Here is a 15,013-nt window from a genome sequence, read left to right as displayed (position 1 = left end):
TGGATTTTTATTTTAGATTAAAACATTTTGAAACTTGTAATGATGAGGAGTAGGCTGATTCATGTTTAATTTAAATAGTTATAGAGGAAAATTAGGATAGGCCTAGTTCATATAGCCTAGCGTTTTCACATAGGCTATCACCTGTTAGTTAACTATCTTAGAGTCAGCTCATTCAAATATCAATAGGCTATAGGCCCTAGTAGCCTAATAACTAGAAGAAGACTAGGTGCAAAAATGCAAAACTCCATCCGGGTTCTTCGTTGTCCCTCTTACTCATTTTCCCTTTAATATGTTATTATAGTCAGAATTTTTGGAGCAGAAGAGTCAAAAGAATTTCCTTTTTTTTTTTTTTTTTTTACCTCCGGGTATCCTCTAGCGGCAAAACACCACTCCGTCCAGTAGGTGGCAGTAGTGTCCACTGAAAGCATCCCACATCGGGGAGGAAGAAGCCCCGTGGCTATCTCGAGCTAGCTTAGTAACGTTACTTGGGTGTTTTTTGTAGCTTAGCTCTCGGAGGTTTGTTGTTGTGTGCTTTGTGTTTTGTTCGGATTATCATCGAAAATGATCCTTACTGTGAAACCACTTCAAGGAAAAGAATGCTGTGTACAGGTAGGCCAAGCACCGCCTAGGGAGCTAATACAGCTGCTAATTGTTTTCTCCCCAATACTAGTTTAATTTGCTACAATGACTAGCCTTTATGGGCACGTTGGCTAGCTGGTTATCCGCTAGTTACAGTGGGCACTTCACTTTCTGAGCTGTATTCGAGTGAAGCAACATAATTATGATGATTGATGCTTTAAATTAGATCGACAAACCCAGTGTATAGCTTTACAACTGCATTGTTTAATTGTACAGTCCCATATCGCTCATAAATCGATTGTTCCAGCTAGCTTATTAGCCACATTCTTGATTCTTGATAAAGACAACAAGTGAACTGTAACGTACTGCTTGGTGTTAATTACACCTTCTACGTTAATGTTAGTAACCTATCTATTCAACTACAACACAACAGTTTAGACCTTTACTTTGTTCGTTTAGGAAAGGGAAGTCACTGGGCTAACAAAAGCAGTATCTTAGGGGAAAGGTGTTTGGTTACTCTAGCACTGCACTTAAACCTATCTAACTCACGAAGTTACTACAGTTGCTTGACGGAACTATTCTCAGCAGTCTGTGGCGTTGTTTTCTTCTTGTAGTCTAAACTCAGCCCCAGTTTGTGTCTCCCTTGTCTTAAAATGATAACTGTGTGAGGCACAAACACGTACTGTATGTGTAGGAACGGAACCTCCCACAGCCCAATAAATAAAGGAATGAGCCATTCAATTAATAGGATGTGAGTGTAGGGATTGATTGGTATCCTACTGCATTCGTCTGACTTTTTATTCATTGGTTATTCAAAAAATCAATGGTAATAATAATATTGACGCTCTAGCACTAGTAATCTTAATTGTTTGATGATATGTGTATCAAAAGGGCAGGTAATTCACATATACAACAGGAGTAGGCTATTTTGTATTCTGCACAATTATCTCTCGTAATATTTGCTATTTCTGCAGTGCTGATTGAATAAATAGTATAAATACCACCACTATAGGCCAATGGCTGTTTTTAATTTCTATAGGAAGAATGTATGAAAGAGGCCATTTAAGGCACAGATGCCATTGTCTCTGGGGGAGTTTTTGTTTATGTTAGTTTGATGTTAAGTTCATGCAAAGTACAAATTTAAGATTGCCCATGTGTTTGGCAAATGTATAATCATTAAGTGTGATTACATCATCATATTGTTGTCGTTGATCCTCCAGGTGACAGAAGACGAAAAGGTCTCCACAGTGAAGGAACTTGTGTCGGAACATCTCCACATACCAGCAAACCAGCAGCGGTTGCTCTATAAAGGAAAAGCGCTGGCAGGTATGTTGGCCAACAGTAGTATTTCCTAACCTTTGTGTAGACCTGTAATTGCTTGTGCTCCCATTATACGGTGTACATTCATCAGCTGTTCAATTTTTGATGATTGCATGCCATGTTTGTATCCCCAGATGAACACAAACTGAGTGATTACTCCATTGGGCCAGAGGCTAAATTGAATCTGGTAATCCGTCCTGTGGGGGAGAGGACAGGAGCGTTGGGGATGGCTGCCAGCAGCAGTAGTAGCAGCAGTAGTAGCACACAAGGAAGAGTGTGGCAGACTGTGTCCACTACTCTTGCCAGACACTTTAGTCCAGCAGATGCAGCTAAAGTCCATGAACAGCTAATTAAGGTATTAAAGTGTAGCATGCTGACTGACATGCTTTGTCATTTAAGATCAAAGCAATGACATTTTGCTTACCTTACCTATATTGACAGGTGGATATTTACAGTTTGAAAGAAGAATGCTGAAATAAGATTTGGTGTAAATAAATAAACAGCCTAAGCTCTGTAAACTGGTAAGTAGACGAAGGGTATGTTAACAAAGCGGGCCCACCGTAGCTAGCAACATGCCCGTTTACATTGCCTAGGCTGTGAATCACCACTGTATTTTTTTTCAGCACACACATAGTACGAACATGTAGCGGACTGTGAGGAGATGTTCACTGATTTTCACAAATAGTGATTTTGACATCAAGATTTCTCCATAATTGTGGACTCCACCTTGAAAAGTATCTATGACCAATTTAAAGGCTTTTGGCCCAACCATGTCTCTTTAATGAACATGTGGGATGGCAAAATATAATAATCTGATATGTTGACAAAGTGTACAACTGATGTCTGATCTTTCTCCTAAATGCCATTAACATGGCTTTTAGAATACTTACTTTTAAAATAAAATTGGAAAAATATTCTCTTAATTCAAGTCTTCTCCAAATATGGCCTGGAAATGCAGCTTTCTTTTTCCCAGATATAAAAGAAACAACCACTTTATTCCTTGAAGCTCTTTGTTACCCACAATTTATTGTGTGGTGAACTTGGGCAGGGATCATATCATTGGATGGTATAAAAGCATTTGAATCCAGGTGTTTATAAGGATACATCACTTAAACTAGATTAATGTAAAAGCAACTGCCGACATTGTGAAATTATCTGGGTTGGCTTCCTGTCTGAAAAACCCCTTCACTCATAACATGATTGACATACATTCAGTGGGAAAAATTTTTAACTTGCTGTTTCTGTACATTCTTTCTTTCTTTATTTAAGGACTATGAACGGTCACTTCGACAACTTAGTCTGGATGACATTGAGCGCCTGGCCGGAAGGCTGCTTCACCCCGAAGGCGAGAGCATGGACACGTCATACATGGACTAAGAAGGCCCAGCTGGAAGTTGATTTTTGTGATATTTTTATTTTGAGAGTTGCTCAGTGCTTGGCGGTGCATACAGTGTTTAGAGCGAGAGGCATGGATGGTACACCAAGATCAGTTTTCTTGCAGAGGGCCCCAGCTGTACAACTAATCAGCAGCTGAGTGAACACAGATAGCACAATGACTTTCGACTATCACAGCAAATAGGGCTTTCTTATCCACGACCAAACGACTTGGATAAGAAAACTTGGTCACTTTGAGTCGGTTCTCGTCATTGATGTTGCAGTCATGAGGCAAGACCGACCTCATTATATTTGAATACAAAGGAATCCCTTTATCCTTTTTGTTTAGCATGATCTCTGGCTGCTGCAACTCCCAGGGAAAGCTAAACTTCTACTGGAGGGTGTTTGTTAGTAATGTCTGTTTTGGATGAGGACTGTGTGTTTGCTGTCAACCATTTGTGAGAAGGTAAAACATGTTTTATTCTGTAACTAACTAATGTTCATTGTATGATTTGTAAATATCCTGTTTATATATACAGACCTTAAAATACATTAAAAGAAAAAAAAACAGTGATAAAGGTTCCTCTTGTTGTGTGTTCATATTGAATGTGAAGGAAATGTTCTGATGTAATGACATGAAGGTGGAATACAAGGGGTTCAAAGCCCTGTTTTTCAGAGATAATTGAAATATGTTTTTAAGAATAAAAACTTCAAGTGGTTAAAAATAAAAACGAAGCTGGATGTGTGGAGGCGGTGCCAAACCTAGTCTTTACGTATCAACCAATCGGGTGACAGTATGGCGCTTGGTTCATGTTTCATGTCCAATCAGATTGATGAGTGGTGTGGATGCCGCCTATGTCTTGAACTGACGGTTATTTTCTTTTGCTGCTAATTTTTTCATAGCAAATGCGGATCAAATGCGATGTTTTTAACGTTCTCTTTACCCACCAACGAGCTATGAAGGACAGACACATTTGATGAGGAGGGATCTTATTTGTTGAACATTGGTAAGGTCATAATGGAGCATCGCTTCTTCCCAGGTCACTAGCGTTAGCACAAAAGCTAGCACAGCTCTTCACTTCCTGCATTTACTGTACGCTTCAGCCATGTAACATCAGCTGATAATATCGAGCCTTTCGGTTTGTGTCACCGCATCATTTGTTGCCATGTAACTTAAACCTCTGTCCCGTGCCGTGATTGTTGATTTATTGTGAGAGGATTGAGCACAGTGTTGTTGATATAACTGATGCTTGGGCGTTACACCCCCTCTCATCAGGACCACTCTTTCCTTTGGCAAAGCAGTACTATCCTCCAAGATGAATCACTGTATATTTTTTATAAATATATATTGCATCTGTCAACTGTAGTCACATTTATTCAACACTGTTTGTTTCAGAATGATCCAATGATGTTTGTTCTGTTTTTCCGATGCAGTGAGTGAGGCCGGTCTATTATTGGAAGGATGGAGACTCTAATCCCCACCATCAACCGGCTGCAGGAGGTCTTCCTCACAGTGGGGGCGGAGTTCATACAGCTGCCTCAGATAGTCGTGGTTGGATCTCAGGTCAGCCACAAAAAAACACATTTAAAATAAACTTGACTGTAATCTGAATTTAAAAGGTCCCTGATTTGAGTTTTTCATTTGATCAGTAATATTGTGTAGTCTCAGTAATGTGTCTGCAATGCACGCCGATACAAACAGTTTCACTGCTGGAAGCATTTCTTAACTTTTCTTTTTGCTATGTGCCATAACAGAGCAGTGGAAAGAGTTCTGTTTTGGAAAGCCTGGTCGGACGGGACTTCTTGCCTCGGGGATCAGGAATAGTCACAAGACGACCCCTCGTGTTGCAACTTATCAACGTTGCCCCCCAGCAGGAGAGACTGAAGATCGAGAATGGTACCTTTATCAATGAATTCATATTTAAAATGAGAGAGGAATTGTTTTGATCATCCGTGAAAACACAAAACAAAGGTGTGAATAACTGATTATGTTTGGGTGAAGGATAGCAGGATTCTCATTTATGTCTGCATACATTTAGTCTGCTAGAAGTAGTTTCCGTGTGATTAGCACTTTCCCTCACTGTTTGAACTTGAAGTAACTCCTTGTAGAACCAATTTACCTCTTTGCTAACATAAAGTCTGTCTTTCCTTTCTTCTGCATTGCTTCTTCAGGACTACAAAATGCTCAAAACAGCTTCCCAGGTCTCTGTGTATATTTGCTCTGCATGCTCCTGTCTTTGTTCAATCTCGTCATTTCTTTAGTGACCTCTCTCAGACATTGACTATGTTTACATGCACAGCATATTCTGATTAAGGGCCATATTCCGGTTAAAACAATATTCAAAATAAGGTGTTTACATGGTCAGCAGCCTAGGGGATATTCCCGTTTACATGTCAATCAGCAAATTCTGAATAAATCAACGACGCGGTATAGGCGTCATGATGCCTGACGTCAGCATATTTTTTCCGATAATAATTCCTGTCCCATCCATGGAAAATGGACTCACTTGTTTTAAGGAGCCTTGTTGCATGTTTAGGACACACTCAGGACAGCCGTAAACAAGGGCATGAGTCACAAACTGCGGCAAATGCCGAAAAATACAGCAAAAACACAGATCGGAATATTTATTCTGATTAAGGTGTATACATAATTATGCCACAATATTGTGATTAAGATTGGAATACTCAAGGTGTCTTAACCCGGTTTATTCTGAATATGAGCTTATTCTGGTAGAGACGAGCAAGAACTGCTGTTTACATGGCGATGTCTTATTCTGAATATGACCCAAACCGGGTTATTATTGCTGTGCATATAAACGTAGTCATTGTGTGTGTTCTGATCTTCATCCGTCAAGCATGATTTGTCCATTTGTAATCTTTTCACTTTCCATTGTTTCTCCACTTACTGTAAATGTAACTGGATACATGTATGTGAGATTACTGACACTCGTTGTTCCGTGTTTGTTCAGGCGTCAAAGCTGAAGAATGGGGCACGTTCCTGCATTGCAAGAACCAGGTACATCGATCTGAAAAAGTTCAAGTGATATGTATTATGTCTTCCCCCTCCGTATTAGGTGTTGCCTTCAGCTGACGTGTCGTTCTCTCACCTTTTTGACAGGTCTTCACAGATTTTCAGGAAATTCGTCAGGAAATTGAAGTGGAGACCGGCCGCAGTTCAGGTGACAACAAGGTAAAAAAACAGCATAAATGTCAACTCAGTGATGCCTTAAATGTTGGCTTTTTACACTCCAGTGTATTCATTGATTCTTTTTTTCATACCCTCTAGGGAATCAGTCCTGAGCCCATTTATCTGAAGATTTTCTCTCCCAAAGTGCTTAATCTCACACTGGTAGATTTACCTGGAATCACTAAGGTAAACTAAGCCACTTGACAAAGACGTTGATTTGGTTTTATGATGTGCACAGACACTAGATCACAGTTAAAATTCTGGAGACCGCTTGCTGTTAAATCACTTTTTGTCAAAATCAGTGAATATCTCCTCAGCCAATGGTCTGTATACTGGTATTTGAACCAAGGGGATAGCAACATTTTTTCTGAACGTTTTTAGACCCTAGGCTGTGTATAAACAAACCAGCGTGCACACAGTACGGACAGGTAGCTATAGCTGTGTAGCAGATCGCGAGGAGACAGAAAGTGATTCTGACAACAAGTGTTCTCCTGAATGACTGACTCCACCTTTTTAATGCTGATTGCATTGCATGTCTGCAGTCACCACAGATTCACAGCAGCACCCCATCTGCTCACTGTCGTTCCCTCAGGTTCCAGTTGGGGACCAGCCAGAGGACATCGAGGCTCAAGTACAAGAGATGATCGTGTCCTTCATCTCCAATCCCAACTCCCTCATCCTTGCGGTGTCCCCTGCCAACTCTGACTTGGCCACCTCCGATGCACTGAAACTGGCTCGTGAGGTTGATCCAGATGGTAGGAAATTTTGCTCACACAGGCATCTCCTCTGCTGGGATTCCATTTTGATTTGCTTTTCCTCTCAATCAGTGCTCATTATTACATAACATTATTCAAATAGAAATGCATTTTGAATGATTAAGTGTGCATCAAGAGTGCATTGTGCTCACACATCCTTTCAGCGCTTCTGGAGCTGCTACTGTTAATAACAATGTGAGAGTTGATAGATGATGAGAATCTACCTGTAGAAATTGCCTGTGAGGTTGGCAGCATGGCTATAAAGTTCTTGTAAAGTGGATAGTGTGCCATTTACGAGATCTGTTTTCTGGGCCCAAATGTTTCCCCACTGGCTTCAATTCTGTTCCATCAGAGATTTGTTTCTTTGTTTGTCTTTGAATGTTAACTGTCTCTCTTTTGTGTTTGTGTCTGTCAGGGCGTCGGACACTGCTGGTGGTCAGTAAGCTGGACCTGATGGATGCAGGGACCGATGCTCTGGAAGTCCTTCTGGGTCGAGTCATTCCAGTCAGACTTGGGATTATCGGGGTGGTTAACAGGTTTGCAAAAATATTTCCTTTTTTAGTTAATTATAGTTTTGAAGATTTTTTTTAAAGATTTTTTTTTGGCATTTTCAAGCTTAATTGGATAGTACAGAGTTGAAATGGGGAGGCAGAGAGAGAGGGGGGATGACACTGCATGGGTCGGATTTGAACCCATGACCACTGCTACGAAGGCCGGAGACGATATGGTACTCTCTCTATGGCGCTCTATCCGCGCTCTATCCACTACGCCACCGGAGCGCCCCGACATTAGCCTTATTTTAGGTTCAAATTAGTTTTTTTGTTTTTTTACGAGAAACGGTTTTCACTGTGTAGTGTTCACAAAAAACTAGATATTTCCCACAGTGCCTTTGCTAAAATGTTCAGCCTCCATCTGTAACACCCTGTTTTACTCTCTTAAAGCCCCGCCTTCCAAAAAGCCCAGTCTGCTCTGAGTGGCCATGAATCTTACTGCCGGTTTGAATCTAACTGCCATTTAGAATATGAGGTATTTGGGAGTGAGTTTATCACAGGTGGAGGTAGTGCTATGTTAGATAGGTAATGGGGGAGATTTATCTCCCCTTATAACGTCATAAGGGGAGAGAAATCTGTCAGTGGTTTTTAAACATAGGGTTTCAGAAAGGTGGAGGTTGAGAAAAAAGAGAGAGGTTTTTTTTTCTCGTACTTTGGGAGTCTCTAGACCAGGGGTCTCCAACAGGTCGATCGCGAGCTACCGGTAGCTCGCGGGCGGGTTTTCAGTAGCTCGTCTGATAGGTTGACCGACTTGTAAAAAAAAATATATATATATATATATATATATTATTTATTTTTTTATTTTTTTACAAGTTAAAAATCTGATGAAGGTAAATGCACCTCTTCCCATGGTCAAAACTTTGCGATTTGCGGTAAATAAATGTTCACGTGTCTCAAAGCGTTTCTCTATCAGCTGGTGTGTGTGCTGCAGTGCGGCTCTGCATGCGGCCATGCATAACTACGGCATGCACTGTCTTTGACCTTTGCATAAATGTATTTAATCATTTTAAGGGGAAAACACATTGTATTTAGTTATTTGTAAAACAGCCTGCTATAGTAGCCATACAAGATTTATTTTCTGAATTTCAATGCTGCTTTATTTTTACGTTTTAAATTGGGAAATACATGTTCCAAAACGACCAATAACCTCTGTATTTAAAAAGAAATCAAGCAAGTAGGCTAATAATAACCATTAATGAATTATAGGCTATCGCATCACAGTAGGCCTAATTGTCCACAATAATCTCACAACAGCCCCCTATCCTAAAAGGAACTTTAAAAATGTACAACTGTAAGGTCAGTTGTCTGTTTTATTCAAATAAGCAGTTGTTTATTTCTGTAGTGCGTATTGGCATCTTTGTTGCGCCGCGCCTCCTCCACACCTGGGTGGTGACCACCTTGACTAAGACATTTCCTGGGGAAACACTGTTGTGTCACAATAAGAAGTGTAATACGGACATTGATGTCAATTTGCAGTGATATGTGGCCCACAAAAAGTGTAAAGTAATGTGTTCTTGGACCTTTGATGGGAAATTATTTATGATAAGCATTGGGTATTGCAATTTCACACGTGTACAAACAGAAGCTTAATTTATTTGATGTGTGCTATGTAAATAAATATAAGCGATTTGATACAAGTAGCTCTTGGCCACTTTAATTTTTTCAAAGTAGCTCTCAGTTGAAAAAAGGTTGGAGACCCCTGCTCTAGACACTAGGGAACTATTACAATGTTGGAAAAAACATGACCAAGTGCATTTTGCATAATGGATGACCTTTTAAGCTTCTCAATACAGCAAGGTTGCAATTAGTTTCCATTCCCATTAAACTTATCATTGACTACACCCTTTCTCTTTCCCTTATTAGGAGCCAGCACGACATCAACACTCAGAAGAGCATGGAGGACTCTGGGAGGGATGAGCAGGCCTTCCTGCAGCGCCATTACCCCTCGCTGGCCTCGCGCGCTGGCTCCCGCTATCTGGCCAAAACTCTCAGCCGGCTGCTCATGCACCACATCCGGGACTGTCTGCCAGACCTCAAAACCCGAGTAACCATTCTGAGCACTCAGTACCAGACACGGCTCAACAGCTACGGCCAGCCAGTGGAAGACCACAGCGCCACCCTGCTGCAGATTGTCACCAAGTTCGCCAGCAATTACTGCAACACCATCGAGGGAACAGCCGGATACATCCAGACCACAGAGCTGTGAGTGTCACTTCCCTACTAGGGATGTTCATGGTTAACCATTGAACCGTTAACCGATAAGAAAACCTTAACCTTATTAATACTATCAGTTAAACAAAAAAACTACCTATGCTGTATGTCAATCAAGTCATCTCATTAATTCACTCATTAATTGTGTTTAGTTAAAATATTTATTTATTAATGAATAGCTGCTCTACTTTAAAATGAGACAGAGTTAGGTTTCACTTTCGCTTTAGGTCCCGTTTGCATCATGAGACACAGCTAAAGGTGTAGACAGCTGTAGCCTATAGATTATAATGAGTGTTCCTCTTGCTAGGCAAAACCCTAATTTCACTATGAATAGGCTACATTTAATCTTGTCGGTTAACGGTTAATGAGCGGCGGTTGTCGGTCAGAAAATACATTAAAAATTGACATTCCTTCTACCAACAGTAGCAGGATCTTGTTTGAATAGCATTAGCAGCAGCCTTGCCTAGCCTATGCGATGTATGCCTTGAGGGTTATGTTCTTGGGGTAATTGTAAATTAAAGTGGTCTCAGCATCTTCTGCTGACATCTTCAACTCTGAAACTCTGTTACAGACAGTGAGGCGATTAATTCATGTAAATGCAAACAAGCTAAAATTGACCTTTGTTGGTTGACTGCATATACCCTTTTTTCGCTTTGATTAACATTGCTGACACACAGCACTGAGAAACTGCATCGGTGTCAATGCTGAAGCCACCTCTTTTACAGCTGTGGGGGCGCTCGGGTCTGTTACATATTCCATGAGACCTTTGGCCGCACTCTGCAATCCATCGACCCTCTGGGAGGACTGACTGAGCTGGATATCCTCACTGCCATCCGCAACGCTACGGTGAGCTTTTCCTGACTGCTGTTGGTACAATTTGTTGCATCAAAATTCAAGTCAAGTTCTATCTATTGGAGAAATTGCAGGTAAGTAGAAAAAGTAGAAAGAGATGGATGGTGTGTGTGATTGTGATTTGTCCTGCAGGGTCCGCGGCCAGCACTCTTTGTGCCCGAGATTGCCTTTGAGTTATTAGTGAAGCGGCAGATGAAGAGGTTGGAGGAGCCCAGTCTGCGCTGCGTTGAGCTGGTTCACGAAGAGCTGCAGAGGATCATCCAGCACTGCTCCTCCTATAGCACACAGGTTAGCAGAAAGGGCTTCTCTGACCTTCCAAAACTGAACAGCGCTAGTTATCTCCGTGCCATGTTAATAAAGTATGTCTCTGTGTTCGCAAGGAGCTTCTGCGATTCCCTAAATTGCACGATTCCATTGTGGAAGTGGTGACTGGATTACTAAGGAAGCGCCTGCCGATTACTAATGAAATGGTAATCTAAACCTTAGCCAAGATGATCCCTTTTAAAAAAAAATATATGTAATAACTAACAGCCAGGTCCTAACTGCCTGGGGTATTCTTTCTGCTTCTTCCCCCTTAAGGTACACAATTTAGTAGCGATAGAGCTCGCCTACATCAACACAAAACATCCAGACTTCACAGATGCAGCGCAGGTCTCAGCATCTGTCAACAGTCAGCAGGTAGTTATTTGTCCCTTTCACTCGGTGCTCACATTTCTCATTTATGCTGCCAGTGTAAACAGCAGCAAGTCGTGTTCTGTTCAGCCTTAATCATTATGTTGCACATCCAAGCAGTGCAGCCGCTCTCAGAGTTTACAATGGAACTCCAGGCTCAGCCAAAATTGCTTTGACCCTCTGACTAACTCGCGTTTCTCCCTGTCAGACGGAGGGGATCGACGCAGGGAAGCGCTGGAAGAACGAGAAGGTTGCTGAAGAGAAAGCCCCTGCTGGCGGCTTTGGCAGCCCCGCCAGAGGCCATGCTATTAACCTCCTCGACACAGTGAGTGGTGGGATTAAAAGTACCACGGAACAATTACTGTAAAAGTGAATGCATTGCAGACTTGTCAACATTTTATTTTGCACCTTTTTTGTTTACCAGGCACTGCCAGTATCCCGCAAGCTGAGCGCAAGGGAGCAGAGGGACTGTGAGGTCATCCAGCGCCTCATCAAGTCTTACTTCCTCATTGTCCGCAAAAGCATCCAAGACAGGTTAGGCTGGAGCACGTCAAGAGCACCGGAGGGGGGGGGGGGGTCACATTCTTCATTTTTCCCCACCATTTCCCTTTCTAGTTTATTTTGTTTTCACCGATGCTTAACTGTGTGTGGGTTGTGTTTCTGCAGTGTGCCCAAGACAGTGATGCACTTCCTGGTGAACTTTGTGAAAGAGCATCTGCAGAGTGAGCTGGTGGGCCAGCTTTACAAGCAGAATCTGCTGCAGGAGCTGCTCATTGAGTCACAGGACACGGCACAGCAGCGGACCGAGGTTGCACAAATGCTCGAGGTATAATTGGCTGATGCTTTTTGTTCTCTGAATAGATTGTGTGCCTCGTGTAAAGCAAGTCCTTTCCCTGTTTTCTTTTATCTACCACTTTAAATCCAGTGATTTAACCACTCCTTTTTTCTTTTTTTTCCTCAGGCACTCAAAAAAGCCAACAACATTATCTCTGAAATCCGGGAAACCCATCTGTGGTAGCCAGAAGAAGCGAACAATTCCCTTGTCTGCTTTGAGAGTATGAGAGTGTATGTGAGTTTACAAGCACACAGAGTGAGTGTGTGTTTGTGTGTGTGTGTGTGTGTGTGTGTGTGTGTGTGTGTGCGCGTTTGCCTATGTGTGGCGGTAGCGGTACCACTGTTTTCTTATGGACCAATGATCATAGCAAATTTAGATCTGCTTTTTCCTGTCAGCTGTCGCCCCAACCAATACTCCGGGGCTGTTATTTTTCACTGTGAACGTTGTACAGTGTCATAAATTAATTAAACACCAAAAGTGTTATCGCAAAGTTGAAATGCGAGACATAGCCGCGAACAAAATCTTTTTGTGACAAAATGTTTGATGGGTCGTAAGATTGTTGCTGTAAGTGTAAAATGTAGATTTTATGTGAACTATTTAAATTGTTCTCCAAGGTGTTAGAGAACACTGTACGTTTCCACGCTTTCCATAAAATGGGTTTCCTCTCAGGCCCCTTTTGCTTGTGCTAAAATGATGTTATATAACATGTGTTCAGACTTTAATCTCATTTGTTGAAGGTAAAATTGAAAATCCACCTCAAATCGTTGCCATCTGCAGTTAGACACTGAAGTCAGACCACAGTCATTTGCAGAAATTACAGAATTAATGCATTTTGTTTTACCTGTTCTATAGGGCTCATTACAATCAGGGGAATTCTCCAAAGTCAAATTTACACATCAACCCATTTATACTTGTTACTGCTAAATTACCTTGTTGATGTCTAGTCATCAACGAGGAGACCAAACATTCCCAACATACATTTTCCTCTGGACACATGGTTAGACAGCAGTATAGTTTATAGTGTGTATATACTATAGTAATGATAAAAACAGAAATGAATGCAACTGAATAAAATGCATAAGATTTTGTTATATAAGTAAGGAATGCCATCCATTGTTTGATTTTAGATCCAGGACTGTCATTATCTGTAGCTTCCTTTTTTTTTTACTGGTTTCAGTGTAAATGGTACAGAGTGATGAGACTCCAAATGGTTGTCCCTATCCAGTTGTAAAGATTCTGCCCAAAGTGTAAGACGCCAAATATGCAGTTAACCCCTGCATGTGTTTTTTCCACCCCAAAAGTGAACTGACATCGCAAGCTAACCAAAACCATTGTCTTTATATGCCAACAGTCATATCATTGTGTAAAATTGCTAGATGTGAAACATTTGTCATTATGCCTAAAGTTTTTGTTCGTTCAGATTCCTTCCCCATGCGCTCTAGTGAGTCAGTGAATCTCTTCTCATAGGCCCCAAATAATAGTTATCCTGAAAATAAGATCATCAAACAGTAACTCTTCTGTGTGATCAGGGAGCAACACAGCACCCTGTCAGTCTGTCTTTTTGAAAGCCTTGTGTATGTTTGCACGTGTGTCTTTAGTGGGTGTGCATGTGTGGACGTATGGAGAAAACGATGTATGTACTGTATATTTTGTATTAATTTATTGTACATTTTTACCATGCGTCAACTGCCTCTGAGTTCTTGCCTGCCAATATTTGCGATACTTGTTTACTGTATAAAGTCTGTTGAGATTGGAGGGGACTCATTAAACCCTAACAAAGGACACTGCACTGAGTCTGTTTGGTTGTTATTGACGACTTGCCGCTAGAACAATTGATCAGTTTTCATATGTTGTATTTGTTTGTCTCCCACAGTGCCACAGAAATAGATGTGATTAGACTCCCCTCTGCCTCACTTTATTCATCTCAAGTGGCTGAAAAAGTCTGCCTGGTCAGATAGGTCCATCAAAGCTGGGTGAAAAGCAATTAGATGAGCAACAGATTCAGAGCCTTTTTATCTTTCTCTGTTTTTGACTCCACAGTGCTATGGGGAAAAACACATAGGGGAACAACTTCACTTTAAGAGACCTCCGCTCTTATTCAGATGATTAAGTATTATCTTTTGATTTGACGGCAATCCAAGTTCAAGCTGAGTGTCAGTACGAGAGGAGAGCAGGTCATTAATGTTAGATGAGAGTGAGCGATCGCCACCACTATACAGTCCAGGAGAAAGCATTATTGGCACAATAAGTCAGAGACGCCAGATTGATCTGCTTCATTTCATCTGGTGTGAGAGCACCACCATAGCATCGATAAGGTAAATGAACCACAAGCTTATAAACTCTTTACTACAGGTGATTATTTTAAATTGCCTTCACTTTACCTTTCGACTGTAGCCGGTTTATTCTGACCAGCCCTCTTGCATCCCACCTCCCCAGCAGCACCAACTGAGACCAGACCAGACCATACCAACTCTGACAGCATGTGGAGGGGGCTTGGCTGCGGCTTCATGACAAGCGCACCGTTTTTTTGGTCACGTGAAAGCAGCCGAATGAAAGTGGAACCAGTCCAAAACATATTGTGATTGAATGATGAAATCCCTCTAGGGAGAGGCTCCAACGGTGGCATTACCGTTAGCTTTTTCTTGGTCTGCATTCCCCTCCTCTCCCTCTCCTGCGC

The 15,013-nt window shown here is 41.5% G+C and overlaps 2 protein-coding genes across 3 annotated transcripts; both read left to right on the top strand.

The window, feature by feature from the left end:
* The first annotated feature begins 465 nt into the window (after positions 1-465).
* ubl4a (ubiquitin like 4A) lies at positions 466-3,829 on the top strand. The gene is made up of 4 exons (XM_080050329.1): positions 466-609; positions 1,800-1,905; positions 2,034-2,254; positions 3,169-3,829. The coding sequence occupies exons 1-4, from the start codon at positions 562-564 to the stop codon at positions 3,274-3,276; spliced, it is 483 nt and encodes a 160-aa protein (XP_079906455.1). The 5' UTR covers positions 466-561; the 3' UTR covers positions 3,277-3,829.
* A 309-nt stretch (positions 3,830-4,138) lies between these two features.
* LOC307266612 (dynamin-1-like protein) lies at positions 4,139-14,123 on the top strand. 2 transcript variants are annotated; one of them, XM_080048675.1, is made up of 17 exons: positions 4,139-4,280; positions 4,708-4,837; positions 5,029-5,170; positions 6,243-6,289; positions 6,392-6,463; positions 6,560-6,646; positions 7,053-7,215; positions 7,631-7,751; positions 9,630-9,968; positions 10,703-10,823; positions 10,962-11,117; positions 11,210-11,299; positions 11,409-11,507; positions 11,710-11,826; positions 11,926-12,035; positions 12,168-12,327; positions 12,463-14,123. In XM_080048675.1, exons 2-17 carry the CDS (start codon positions 4,736-4,738, stop codon positions 12,517-12,519), a joined length of 1,983 nt encoding a protein of 660 aa, XP_079904801.1. In that variant the 5' UTR covers positions 4,139-4,280; positions 4,708-4,735; the 3' UTR covers positions 12,520-14,123. The 2 variants fall into 2 exon arrangements, with proteins under 2 accessions (XP_079904801.1, XP_079904800.1); XM_080048674.1 differs by having other exon boundaries at positions 11,926-12,327.
* Positions 14,124-15,013: the final 890 nt, after the last annotated feature.

This window comes from Ammodytes marinus (assembly GCF_949987685.1).
Source record: "Ammodytes marinus genome assembly, chromosome: 2".
Classification (NCBI taxonomy): domain Eukaryota; kingdom Metazoa; phylum Chordata; class Actinopteri; order Uranoscopiformes; family Ammodytidae; genus Ammodytes; species Ammodytes marinus.
Note: the sequence above shows the minus strand (reverse complement) of the source record. Positions and strands in the feature narration are given on the sequence as shown.

What these genes read in the sequence shown, in the direction of transcription:
- LOC307266612 (XM_080048674.1), top strand. Translation starts at nt 4,736, where the DNA reads ATGGAGACTCTAATCCCCACCATCAACCGGCTGCAGGAGGTCTTCCTC. An exon ending in GCAGTTCAGGTGACAACAAG is followed by an intron (nt 6,464 to 6,559) that starts GTAAAAAAACAG and finishes CATACCCTCTAG; the next exon opens with GGAATCAGTCCTGAGCCCAT. An exon ending in CATCTGTCAACAGTCAGCAG is followed by an intron (nt 11,508 to 11,709) that starts GTAGTTATTTGT and finishes TCTCCCTGTCAG; the next exon opens with ACGGAGGGGATCGACGCAGG.
- ubl4a (XM_080050329.1), top strand. Translation starts at nt 562, where the DNA reads ATGATCCTTACTGTGAAACCACTTCAAGGAAAAGAATGCTGTGTACAG. An exon ending in TAAAGGAAAAGCGCTGGCAG is followed by an intron (nt 1,906 to 2,033) that starts GTATGTTGGCCA and finishes TTGTATCCCCAG; the next exon opens with ATGAACACAAACTGAGTGAT. An exon ending in TCCATGAACAGCTAATTAAG is followed by an intron (nt 2,255 to 3,168) that starts GTATTAAAGTGT and finishes TCTTTATTTAAG; the next exon opens with GACTATGAACGGTCACTTCG.